Raw genomic sequence first — 12,917 nt, 5'->3', positions numbered from 1 at the left:
CGGGAGCGGTAAAGCGCGTCAGGGTTCACTGGGGCTGTAGCAGGTGTCGGGGCCTTGTTCCTTTTTATTGTCGAGTAATATTCAGTATTCCGGTTGTGTGGAGAGACCACAGAAATTAAGCCTTTTGTAATTTGTCGCTCCAAATTCTTCTAGCCCATGATGGAGCATGTGCGAATTCACCCAGAATTAGTGACTGGATCCAAGGACCACGAACTGGACCCGCGAAGGTACAGAAATGAAGCTGGTGGCTCAGAATTGTACAGCCTCTCTTGACAGGTTAATCATGTGATCTAGGCGATGTGCCTGTCGAGGTATTATCTGGGAATAGAGGCCCTTCTACTTCTGGAATCACTGTGTTTTGAAGGACTGGTGCAGCTGGAACTTTGTAGGAGTCTCATGCACGTTCCTCACGAGCAGAGAACAGCTCTTTCCACAGAGTGGGGCAGGGGTGGTGCGGACGGACCTGCAGAGCCCCGGCAAGGCTCGTGGCTCGCTGGTGCCAGCGCCTGTGGGAGGCAGGCTGTGCGCCGTGCGGTTGAAGCCAGCGGATTGTGGCAGGAGTGGATGTTGAGTTAGACTCCACCTGCAGAGAAGCAGGCCACTGCTGTCCTCCATGGGACCCTGAGACGTTTCTGGGTGTGCGCTCTGGAGAAATTGCACCTGGAGGCTTCCCCTTCGGGGATACCCGGCATGGGGGAGGGCGGGGTTGAGTCGAGAGCAAGCAGAGAGTGGAGTGGTGTTCTCTGCGTGGAGCTTTGAGAGGCTCAGCTCCTCCCCCAGCTGTTTTCTGGCTCACAGCTCCCTCGGCAGAGGATTGAATCCTTTTTGGGGAAACCTGTCCACGGATTTGGGCATCTCCCACTGCCTGGTCCTCTCACAGCGAACCTCTCCCTGCCACGTGGAGCCTCAGTCAGCCTGCAGCCGCTTACGGGTGTGAGAGATACTGTATGTGGAGAGGGAGATGGAGCGTGCATGTAAAGTTCAGTGTCACGCGAATACCCGTGTGTGACGCCACCACCTGGCGTCACAGACGAACATTCCCAGCCATCTTTCTCCCTGTTCCCTGTCCCTCTTCAGAGAAACCACTGTTCTTGCTTTTCTGTTAATTGTTCTTTCTTTTCTTTAGAGTTTTACCACACATATTGTTGGGCTTTAGAAAGCAAGTTAGGAAGCCAGGCCAGGCCAAGGACGTGGCAGTCTTGTCACCATTAGATGACGGTTTGCAGGAGACAAGAGGAAGTGTCTGAGTCTCTATGCGGGGTCTCTTGAAGGGAAGCCAGTGGGCAAGGTCATTCCCAAACGAGTCCTGAGACACCAGGCGCCCGTGCGAGTTCGCGCAGCTGGCAAGGCCTGTAGTGGGGCCGGCTTCTGGAAGCGCCGCCTGAACAAGCAGCCGTGGCTTGGCTCACGGCAGCGCCTTCCGGGAGCGGGTCAGGACAGAGTCCCCCCGTGGGGCTGACCCAGGCACAGAAGGGCGAGCGGGGCCTTCATCAGTGCTGAGCCGGGACGGATCGGGGCCGGGCTCACCTGCATGCCATGGCCCTCCATTAGGCAGACAGAGCGGTGGCTGCGGGGACGACACTGGCCCTCAGTGCACGGCTTCCCTCTGCCCCCTCTGCCGTCCCCCGTGTCTCATGGCTTTTTTCTCAGATTGCTGTCATTTTCATGGAGCACACCCGTGTGGCCTGAGGGAAAGGAAGCAGTTGCCCAGCGGGGTACGGACCTCCGTTCTCGTCCCCTGCCTCTGTGGGCATTGTCCCGTCACCACCTTGCCGCCAGTGTTGCTGTCGAAATCCAAAGCTGTTCTCACTCCTCACCGGCCGTGTTGCTGTGTTTTCTCTGCGGGAGCCTGGAGAGTCTCCTCCTTGCTCTCATATTCTGACGTTTCCTGCCCAGAATCTGTTCTCGTTGTTTAATCTGGAAACTCTTATCTTGAGACCCTAGGAAATTCTCGTTAGTTATTTCGTGCTTGATTTCCTCCTGTCCATCTTGTCTGTCTGTCTGGCACTGTTGGTGTGGAGACTGGGGCCTCCTAGAGTGCTTCTCTGCTGTTCTTTGCTCTTCCTGTTCCTTCTGTCTTGCTCTTTCGTTCTTTCTGAAGGTAGCTTCATCTTTAGCTTTTAATCCTGTCGTAGCTTCATTACTAGCATTGCGTGTTTAACATCTAAGAGCTTTTTACAGTTCTCCGAGTGCCGCTCCTTAATGGTAGCTGTTCTGGGTTTCAGGGCTACAGCCTCTCACGTCTTGGAGAAAGCTGAGCGTTGTTTGTTCCCTGTGTAATCCATTGACTCTTGTTCTTTTGAAGTCTTCGAGGCTTTCTGCAAAGATCTGACAGTCTGCATGCATCTGGGTAAGGAAACCGGAAAGGTCTGTTCACAGGGTGGGACTCCCCGCCTCTGAGCTTCCTGCATGTGTCCACCTGAACATCGCTTGGAAATACTGATATCAGTATCGTGTTCCTCCTTAGCTGGTCAAGCTTTTGTGGAGAAGGGGCTTCTGCTCTCTAGCCTGGGAAGGGTCTGGCTGCCGCTGAGGGGAAGAGGCTGGTGGTGGAGGGGCTGGTGGTCTCAGTGTTTAGAGTGGACACACTCAGTTCCCTTGTTTGAGTGGTACTCACACCCTCAACTATTTCTGGAGTAGCTCAGTCCCGAAATTCTGTCGTACTCTCTCCAGAGAATAGCCCAGATTTCTGCTGCCCGGGAGCGTAGAGTCGGGGCGGGGACCTTGGGGCTCTAACTGCCCCTCAAATAGTTTTCACCTTGTCATCCCGATACTAACTGGCCTATCTACCTGTCGCTCTTCTCCAGTTCCAGAAGGACTGATGTGTAAAAATTCTTTACCTTTTTAAGGATTCTGCAGTACAAGTCAGGTTGAGTTTTAGCTTTAATATGTTGGGAGCTTAGGCTTCTGCTTTCGCAGGTTTGCGGCATTCGTTACCTCTGGGCCATCTGCCTTCCGGTTTTAGGAACCTATAGTGCTGCTTGTTCCTCTCCTTCTCGTAGGTTTCTATTTAAAAAGAAACAAATCCTTACTATAGGCTTGGTGGGTTTGGGAGGTGGTACAGTTGGAGGAGTATGTTCCGTCTAGGCTATGAACTTGGAAGTCTCCCATCTAGGCTATGAACTTGAAGTCTCCCTGGCCGGCTTAGCCTTGCTCCCCTCGGGTAGGCAGGGGCCATCTGGATTTTGGAGAAAGCTCTAACACAAAAGACAAGAGACCAACCTAAAGAGAGAAGCTGCTAGAAAGGAACCACGGTGATACAGGGATGTAGTAGCCACTGAGATGAGGCCTTTGAGCCCATGGAGAGGTCCGAGCGCCACGGAGGGGAACATTCAGAGACCAGAGAAAGAGCTCTTGAAAATGAAAAATGAGAGCTACAGAAAATACTTCGACAAAAGACCTGAAAGATAGAGTTTAGAGTGTCTCAGAAAGCAGAATCAAAGAATAGAGAAGAGTATTCTGAGCAGAAAGATACTTAAAATAACCATTCCAGGAAGTCCAACATGCCATGAAAAAACAGTTTTAAAAAGAGAGGAGAAAATTTTTGTGGGATAAGAAAGTGTAAAAGACATAGTAGAAGAAAATTTCCGGTACAAGCTCAGATAATACAGGGAAATCTATGCAGGGATTGCCAGACACACATTTCCAGATTGGAGGGGCTCACCCAGCTCTACCAGTGAGAATGAATGCCCCCAGTCTCAGTGTGCTGAACTTCAGGACACTGGGGATGAAACTTTCAGAGAGAGAAAACACCAGAATGCGTAATAAGGATCAGGTCGGAATGGTATTGGCTTCTGAGACTAATTGAGACTAAAGGGTTTTCAACTTAGAATTCTAGCCCCAGCCAAACTGCCTGTCAAGTGCGATACTTTTAGCCGTGCAAGGGCACCAGTTTACCTCCCACGTCCCCGTCCTCAGCTGACTTCTGGAGCGTGTGTTCCATCAAAAGGAGAGTAAGATCAGGGGAGACACAGAGTCCAGGAAATGAGGGGACCTGACTTAGGATCGTGGTCAAGGGAAGAGTTGGGTAACAGTGCATGGCAGTGCTAAGAGCACCCAGTCTCAACGGATGTGGGAGAGCAAGGGCTCCAGAAGGGAGCTATTTAGAGGGTAATAATTCTGGCAGATTATTTGCATATCGTTATGTAAAAATTATATTAGGCATTGTTTCAGAGCTGTTAGAGTAAATTTAGGAGGAATTATAATAGACACACAGAAGACTGAGGAAGAGAAACAGAAAAATCCAAACTCTGGGACAAACTAAGGCGAACAGAAAGGGAAGTCTCGTGTTAGGCTGCTTGGCTCACACGCAGTACTTACCTAGTCCTAATAATCGTTGGAAACCGATTTTGAGAATAAACCAACGCATGACACGCATGTATGGAGAGCATTAGGGAGGAGGGCAAAGGATATACTGCAGCGGCCTACATCCTCACCTCCTGTAATAGGAAGTTAGTAGGTGGTGTGTGGTCTGTACATCAGGATGTTGAGAGCGTAGAGCGTATTCTTCAGAAACACGCAGGCAGGGCACCAGTTCAGCCGGCAGAATCCGGAGCAGCTGCCCAAGTGGTTGAGGGCCGTGGCCTGGGAGGGACCTTTTAATTCCGTGTTGACTTTTGAAACTCCCGTATTTCACCGAAGGTAGGATACCATGGGTACTTCTGTTTCATGTTCGCCTCAGAAAGAAAAATAACGCCACAAAAACGAACCCCCAGCCGATGAGATTTTACTTCCCAGTTTCAGGGAGATTACTCTATGGAGAGTCCCTTTAAGAATGAGGAAATACTGTACGTGCATGTGGTCCAGATTAAGTCAGACATCTGAACGTATTCCTACTGTATTATGATTCTCACTTCCATCTCTAAAATCAGTGTTCTTACATAAGTGTCCCGGCCCTTGTTCTCACTCCATCCCTTGCCGCTCATGCTGAGAACACATCAGGCGGAAGCGGCTGCCCATACGCACAGATACCACGAGCGGTGAGCACCCGCGGAGACCAGATGTGTGGCACTGACCTTGAACGGCTTTCCTCTTAGGGATGCTGCCCATGCCCTGGACTCTTGTTCTGTATTTGAGATCCCACTTTCAGCATCTCAGATTGAAGAACATTCTAGAACAGTTGTGTAGTAGCAGGTGTTTTGTTGGGGGAAACCCATGGAGTGCCCTTAGCGCTGGGCTGCTTTTCTGTAAGGTTTGGAACGTGAAGATAAGAGTCTTCCCAGATCACTACTTACTTAGGAACCTGCAGAGTGAAATGATGGAGTCTGTAAGGAAGTTTATACCTGAGCAGGTGCATGCTGTATTAACTGTTAGGGCTTTGTAGAACATTTGGCGAATGTTGAACGGGTGGAAAGGGGAGAGACTGTCACCCCTGACTTCAGTGCTTTTGGTTGGAGTACTTAGTGTGGTCGGTCCCTTGCTTTGTGGGCGTATCTCTGAGTAGTTTTGAATCCCTTCTTCATTTAAGCTCATACCCTGATTATCTTACGTCACCAAATCCTTGAAAACATGATTTTTCCATTCGGCTTTAGGAAGGTATAGTTTACATACACTAAGATTCGTCAGTTTTGCTAAGTTCTGACAAAAGTCACAGTCAACGGTAACGAATGTTTCATCGCCCACAAGGTTCTTTTGTGTCCTTTGTGGTCAGTGTCCTTCCCGACTCTTGGCAGACATTGACATGCCGAAAGCATGCGTTTTCATGATGGTATAATTTTTCTTTCTAGAATGTATCCTCTTGGTTTGACTTTGAGTTCTTTCTTTCTTTCTTTCCTTCTTCCCTCCTTCCCTCCTTCCTTCCATAAGCTGTGCTGAACGTTGTTGTGCGTCCTGTTGTGTGCCGATGTCCATAAGCTAAAGCATAGAGGTAGAACCGTGGATCATGTGACAGGAATTTTTGGATGATCTTAAACACGTTCTTGTGGGCATCCTCTAGGTTTGAGTCTTTCTGTGCCTTATTTCCAGTCTAGCGATGGATTAGAACTCCCCAGGCCTTGATAGGTGACCCCAAATCAGCCTCTGCTCCCTGGGAGTTTCCAGGTCTCCCTGTTCTTTGGTTTCCTTTGTTCCAAGGGAGCTTTCCCTCTGGCGACTGTTCTGTGTAGTTCTCTTGTGAGGCTATTTCTAGTCTTTTGTTGATGATTTTTTGGTTTCAGATTAGTTTCTGATAATCTGATGTAATCATTTTATTTTTTTAAAAATGTTTTGGAAGTTATTTCTTAGTGTTTATTTTTGAGAGAGAGAGAGAGAATGAACTGGGGAGGGAAGGAGAGAGAGAGAAAGGGAGGGAGGGGGGGAGGGAGGGAGAGAAACACAGAATCAGAAGCAGGCTCCAGGCTCAGAGCTGTCAGCACAGAGCTGGACGTGGGGCTTGAACTCATGAACCGTGAAATCATAACCTGAGCCAAAGTCACTTAAGTGACTGAGCCCCCCAGGTGCCCCTGATGTAACCATTTTAAATAGGGAGGACATAGGCTGACTCTTAGTGTATCAGTACTGTTTAATCCATGGGCTGGCGTGCTCCAGCCTCATCCTGGGCTGGGCCTTGTTCNGTCAGCACAGAGCTCGACACAGGGCTCGAACCCACGAACCGCGAGATCATGACCTGAGCGAAAGTCGGACGCTTAACCGACTAAGCCACCCAGGCGCCCCCCAAGTTAGCATTCTTAAGTCTTCAGTTGTTTGATTAAGTGGATTGTACCTTGCATTTCTTATCTTCTGTTGCCTTCTCCAGGTGGAAGAGATTAGAAACACACGATGTTGTAATAGAGTGTGCCAAAATCTCTCTGGACCCCACAGAAGCCTCGTATGAAGACGGTGGTGACTCCGTGTCCCCCCAGGTGTCAGCACGCTTTCCTCATCGTGCGGCTGATGTGGCCGCCAGCCCTTACATCGACACGCAGAATAGCTGTGGTAAGGGTGACTTCGGTTCTTACTGCTTTACAGCTTTGTCTCTGGAAAGCACTGTTGATTTTTGTCAACTTAATTTTCTTATCCTGGAATAAGACTTCACTTCAGCTCCTAGGAACGGTTTCCCAAATACTTAAAATTAGAATTCGCCTCCAGTTTGTCCTGATTAATTCCTCTTTCACATTTAAAAAAAAAAATTTTATTTTGATGTTTTATTTATTTCTGAGAGAGAGAAAGAGACAGCATGAGCAGGGGAGGGTCAGAGAGAGAGGGAGACACAGAATCAGAAGCAGGCTCCTGGCTCTGAGCTAGCTGTCAGCATAGAGCCCAACGCAGGGCTTGAACCCAGAAACCATGAGATCATGACCTGAGCTGAAGTCGGCTGCCTAGCTGACTGAGCCACCCAGGCACCCCTCCTCTTTCACATTTAATTTAAGAGTCCCGTATCCTTGATCTCTTGTATCTCCTACCTGACAGTTTGCCAGCAGACTTGGGGGTGGGTTTCTAACATGTTTCTGAAAAGGAAAAGGAAAATAGACTCAAATATTCGACTTCCAGGCAGGGAATCTTCCTATGTTACTGGCAGTTGCAGTGAGGCCCTCCGGGCTGTAGCCCTGACCCAGTTCCAGTGAATCTGGACAATGTAGAATTGGTTTCTAGAAAAGGCAGGCTTATCTGTAGGCAGTACCTGTTACAGGTATCATCCAGGCTGCGCTTTATCAAGGTGTCTGAAGCTTCCCTGGACGTCAGAGGTAACTGAACTTCATTTCCAAAGAGCATTTAAAGAGCTGTGCAAACGTCACTTCGTCCCTGGGGCCTTGGGAGTCCCCTCAGTTTTTTTTTTCTTTAAATATGGATCTTATCTAATGGTTTAAAATGCTGTAATTTTTTTCCTTTCCAGAATAATCTAAAATCACACACTAACCTATCGTGCTCTTGCTCTTTCATTTTAGGGAGTGCTACCTCGACCCCTTATTCCAGCTCTCGGCTGACATTGTTACACACGCCCGGGCAGCCACCTCAGGCTCTGAGTCCCCCGTCCACACGACTGTTGACTGAGCCGCCACAAGTATGGTGTTACGGAGCGTGTCTGCTCACTTCTCCGCTCGCGGGCGAAGCTGCCTGTTGGGGTCGGGGTTTAGCATATGATTGGGAAGCTGATACTGCTGATTTTAGGAGCTGTTTTCACGGATGTGTGGTGTTAGGGAAGTCAGTTACCACTTGGGTTTCTCTTGGAGTGTAAACTTACAGAACGCATCTTGTCTCCTCGTAGAGCTTTAATAAGATGCCTTTTTCTGTTTGGTCTGGGATATAAGGCTTGGGGATGATCTGACACTGGTTTCTCATTGCTGACATGCCCTGTTAACTTCCCAGGCTACTCTCTGGAGCCCATCTATGGTTTGTGGTATGACCACTCCTCCAACTTCTCCTGGAAACGTCCCACCTGATCTGTCACACCCTTACAGCAAAGTCTTTGGTACAACTGGTATGTGTGCCTGAGGTGGGACTCGGTCGGTTGGTCTGGGCCCGCTGGGTAGGAAAAGGGACTGTGTCTTAGGTCTGATAGTGAGTCTGGGCTGCTGGCGGTACTAAACCTGTTGTTGTTTTGTTTTGTGTTTTTTTGGTGGGGGGAGGTGTGAATGGGAAGGGAAATAATTAGGAGTCTCCTGGTGTGGGGCTCAAACTTGAGAACCATGAGTTCATGACCTGAGCTGAAGTCAGACACTTAACTGACTGAGCCACCCAGGCGCCCCAGTAAACCTGTTTTTGACACTTGATGCAAACCTTGGGGCTTTGAGAACATAGAAGGTGAAGCAATAAAAAAAAAAAACCAACGAAGCAATAGAACAAAAAAATCTCTGGATCCCTAGAAAGTTAAGTCTAGCAGCTTTCTTCAGTCCAAGCAGGTGGAAAAAATTTGTAGTTTTCTTTTTTTTTAAATTTTTTAAATTTTTTAATTTATTTCTGAGAGAGAGAGAGACAGCATGAGCAGGGGAGGCTCAGAGCGAGAGGGAGATACAGAATCCGAAACAGGCTCCAGGGCCTGAGCCGGCTGTCAGCACAGAGCTTGACGCGGGGCTCGAACCCACGAACCGTGAGATCATGACCTGAGTCGAAGTCGGACACTTAACCGACTGAGCCACCCAGCCACCCCAAATTCGGAGTTTTCTAAGAGGCTTAGTGATGCTGTGTATGTTGTCTGTGAGCAGGTGGAAAAGGGACTCCTCTGGGAACCCCAGCAACTTCTCCTCCTCCCGCCCCACTCTGCCACCCGGACGACTACGTGCACCCCTCCGTCCTGCAGGCCACGGCCACACCTCCCAGGAAGGTATGCTCGCGCCTGCCTGCGGTCCGTCTGGCTGTGCACGGTGACCCACGGGCAGCCCTGCCTTGGGAAGGAAGCTTGTTATGGCAGATGGAGGAGTCCGGACCTGAGACATGATGGGTTTGGATCAGAACAACTGCGAATAGGCCAACCAGCAGCTCTCGTGTTGTGATCTGCTGACCCCCTGGGCCCCAGAACCCTTTTCAGGGACCCAGTAGATCGACCGCCTTCACAGTAATACTAACCTGCTCTGCCCTCCCTACCTGGTTGGCATTTGCCCTCGTGTGCAGAACGGTGGGTGGGGAACGGCTGGCCTCTGGCACAAATGAGGGCGGCACCAGCCATGTTTCTTCAGTTTAGCAGGAGGAAAGATAAAAAATCAAAAACACCAGTTCCTTAAGAGTTTTAATAGAAAGGAACAAAAATGGTTAACTTTGTGACAGCATAGCCCTCGAGACCACGTATGTTTACGATTGTCTGAGAGAGAACGCAAGCTACTTTGCAGGCACCGGTGCGGTGGCTGCTGGACCAGCTGCGATTTTTGTGGGGCACCGGTTTTATTTGAAGAAACGATTGACTGACAGACAGACTGCAGTTATTTAGACCTGAGTAGGAGACAGGCCATTGATTGCGTGACCAGCTGAGCCTGTCACTTCAAAATAGATGATGGGCAGTCTTTGTCGCCAGTGATAAAATTTGAACGCAGTATGAAGGGCCGTGTGCCACGGCTCCAGAGCCCACTCTCTGCCTAACCTGCAGGAATGAGTGTGTCAGGTTTTGGTGTGATTTGAAAGATTAAGTCTTCGCATAACTACTTAACCTGAGGCCTCAGCAGTGTGGCCAGAGTAGCGCATTGCAGGGCTGCGAGGAGAGGCAGGCAGGGGAGTCCAGCTCTCCCCATCCCTGTACAGAAGAGCTGCCGACAGACAATACTTCCACTCTTCTTCCTCGATTTTCTGTGTGTTGGGAACTATAGGCCCGTTTCATAAAAGATTGTGTCATCTGTGTTTACATGTGACAGGTTTGCTCTTTTTCAGTGAATTAGTAAGTGTTTTTAAAATTTGTTTCGATTTCTAATACGGTGACTATCAATAGATAGAACCCCATAAAAAAAAGCTCATGGACTCTCAGTTTTTAAGACTCTAAAGGCACCCTGACACCAAACACTTTGAAAACCACTGAGTTAAGCTTTAAACTCCTTTCTAATGTGTTAAAGTTTCAGAGTTTTAGGGCATTTTTCTTACATAAGAGAACATGTACATAGTTTTCTGCCTTGTCATGTGAACGGTGCCTGTCTTTTTAGGAAGAGAGAACGGATTCAGCAAGGCCCTGTCTACACAGACAACACCATCTCCCGAACGACAGAGGATTAGGTAAGGTCTCTAGCTAATGCTAGACCTTGCTTGTCTCCTCTTGGGTTAGATGTGGAAACCAAAAAATTCTGGAACAACCACACAACGGTGAAGCCCAGAGATAATTCTAAAAACCGATATAGGGGTGCTTGGGTGGCTCAGTTGGTTAGGCGTCCGACTTTGGCTCAGGTCATGATCTCAGGGTTCGTGGGTTTGAGCCCCGCATTAGGCTCTGCACTGACAGCTCAGAGCCCAGAGCCTGTTTCAGATTCTGTATCTCCCTCTCTCTCTGACCCTTCCCTGCTCTCATACTGTCTCTCTCTCTCTCTCAGAAATAAATAAAGCATTAAAAAATTAAAAAGTAATAAAAAATATAAATAAAAAATAAAAACAGATTTAATAATAACATCCAAAAAAGTGCTTTTAAGCTATTGCGGTGAAGTACCTGCGTTTTGCGCCAGTCAGACTGGTTTCATCTGTTCTCTGAGACCTTAAGAATGGAGGATTTTAGGGGTGCCCGGGTGGCTTACTTAGTTAAGCATCCAGTTCTTGGTTTCAGCTCAGGTCATGATCTCACAGTTCGTGAATTTGAGCCCCTCGTCAGGCTCTGTGCTGACAGCGCGGAGCCTGCTTAGGATTCTCTCTCTCCTTCTCTCTGCCCCTCCCCCACTTCCTTTCCAAATAAATAAAACTAAAAAAAAGAATGGAGGATTTTATTTTCTGTGGAATTAATTTTCCGTACCCTTAATTAGAGTCTTTATCATTCTTTCCCTTTCTGGAGTAGCTCGAGGGGGAGACCCGTCAAGCCCTCCTCCACGCCCTCGGCAGGGAGAACGCTGTGGCGCCAGCTGCTGCGCTGCGAACAGCGTTACGCTTGTGAGATGACCCGCGTATTTCTTTGACTTGCGCTGTTTTTGTTTCTCCTTAGAAGAACTCTCTGGTGGCAAAGGTTCTGTCACTCTCAGTGACCTTCCCGGGTTTTTAGGTGACCTGGCTTCGGAAGAAGATAGTGTTGAGAAAGATAAAGAAGAAGGTGAGGTGTGGGATTCTGGGCTGGGACGAGATGGCCATGCGATGACAAAGCCCTGGTCGTGCCCTAAAACCGGGATTTAGTGTTGATGCCCCCAGACTTGCTTGGCTTCTCTTCTCTTGGGGTGGGGGGTAGAGGATGGGAGTTTCGTTCTGGGTCCTAGGCGGGTACAGGGATGCCGCAATTACGTGTCGCTCCGGGTGGCACTTGGCGTCACACGGCCCCCGCACTGCCTGCCCGGCCCCGCCCAGATGGCCTGTTTACCGTGGTGTCTCTTGTCTGCCTCCCTCCTCTCAGCGGCAATATCGAAAGAGCTCTCTGAGATCACCACGGCTGACGCCGAGCTCCTGGTTCCTCGAGGAGGCTTCGACTCTCCTTTCTACCGGGACAGTCTCCCGGGCTGCCCTCGGAAGACCCACTCGGCCGCCTCTGGTGCTCAGGGCGCCAGTGTGAACCCTGAGCCTTTAAACTCCTCCCTGGACAAGCTTGGGCCCGACACACCAAAGCAAGCCTTCACTCCCATCGACCTGCCCTGCGGAGGCGCCAGCGACAGCCCTGCTGGCACCAGGGAGCATCAGACTCCGCTGGAGAGCAGCATCCTCACCCCCAGCCCCTGTAAAATCCCACCTCAGAGGGGAGTGGGCTTTGGACGGGGGCAGCCTCCCCCTTACGATCATCTTTTTGAGGTGGCATTGCCAAAGACCGCCCATCATTTTGTCAGCAAGAAGACCAAGGAACTGTTAAAGAAGGCAAAAGGAAACACAGAGGAAGACTACCCACCCTCTGCCTCCCCGGTGGAAGTGCTGGATAGGCTGATTCAGCAGGGAGCGGACGCACACAGCAAGGAGCTCAGCAAGTAAGTTCCGGGTGCCACGCTCTTTCCCTTTCGGTGTTCAGTTGTGTTCTCAAACGCAGGAGGTCAGGCACGGACACGGGAATCGTTCCCCGAGCTCACGGAGCGAGCCGCCTCCCCCGTGTCGGTCAGGTGCCCTTCGAGTCCGGTGCCTTTGCGCGTGCGTGACTGGGCTGTGTCTGCACACACCGGACCGCGGTGGTCCCGGGGCTGCTGACCCGCGCCGCTGTACCAGGACGAAGCTCAGACGCGCTCATGGCGGCTCCGAAAATTGGAGGAGGTTGTGGCATTCAAGTGGCACAGGGATATTTGTCCCGGCATTTCCTTCTCCAGCTGTAGATCTGTTCTTTCCGTGTCGGTAACACGGTGCCTTAGAGGGAAGGTGAAGTCAGCAGCGTTTCAGTGCGGGGCTGGGGTGGCCTGCTGCTCCCCCCCCCCCCCCCCCCC

At 50.0% G+C, this 12,917-nt stretch overlaps 1 protein-coding gene across 5 annotated transcripts in view; it reads left to right on the top strand.

The window, feature by feature from the left end:
- The window catches only part of TSC1 (TSC complex subunit 1), a 46,723-nt gene that overhangs the window by 24,839 nt on the left and 8,967 nt on the right, over positions 1–12,917 (top strand). For 3 of the 5 annotated variants that reach the window (XM_077768428.1, XM_077768427.1, XM_077768429.1), the window contains 8 exons: positions 154–227; positions 6,734–6,912; positions 7,863–7,978; positions 8,284–8,395; positions 9,120–9,238; positions 10,539–10,608; positions 11,516–11,620; positions 11,915–12,473. In XM_077768428.1, the coding sequence (XP_077624554.1) occupies positions 154–227; positions 6,734–6,912; positions 7,863–7,978; positions 8,284–8,395; positions 9,120–9,238; positions 10,539–10,608; positions 11,516–11,620; positions 11,915–12,473 (1,334 nt within the window). The remainder of the gene's footprint in view (positions 1–153; positions 228–6,733; positions 6,913–7,862; positions 7,979–8,283; positions 8,396–9,119; positions 9,239–10,538; positions 10,609–11,515; positions 11,621–11,914; positions 12,474–12,917) is intronic. The other 2 variants (XM_077768430.1, XM_077768431.1) reach the window with 2 other exon arrangements.

Source organism: Crocuta crocuta, unplaced genomic scaffold (genome assembly GCF_008692635.1).
Source record: "Crocuta crocuta isolate KB4526 unplaced genomic scaffold, BGI_CrCroc_1.0 scaffold35, whole genome shotgun sequence".
NCBI lineage: Eukaryota > Metazoa > Chordata > Mammalia > Carnivora > Hyaenidae > Crocuta > Crocuta crocuta.
Note: the sequence above shows the minus strand (reverse complement) of the source record. Positions and strands in the feature narration are given on the sequence as shown.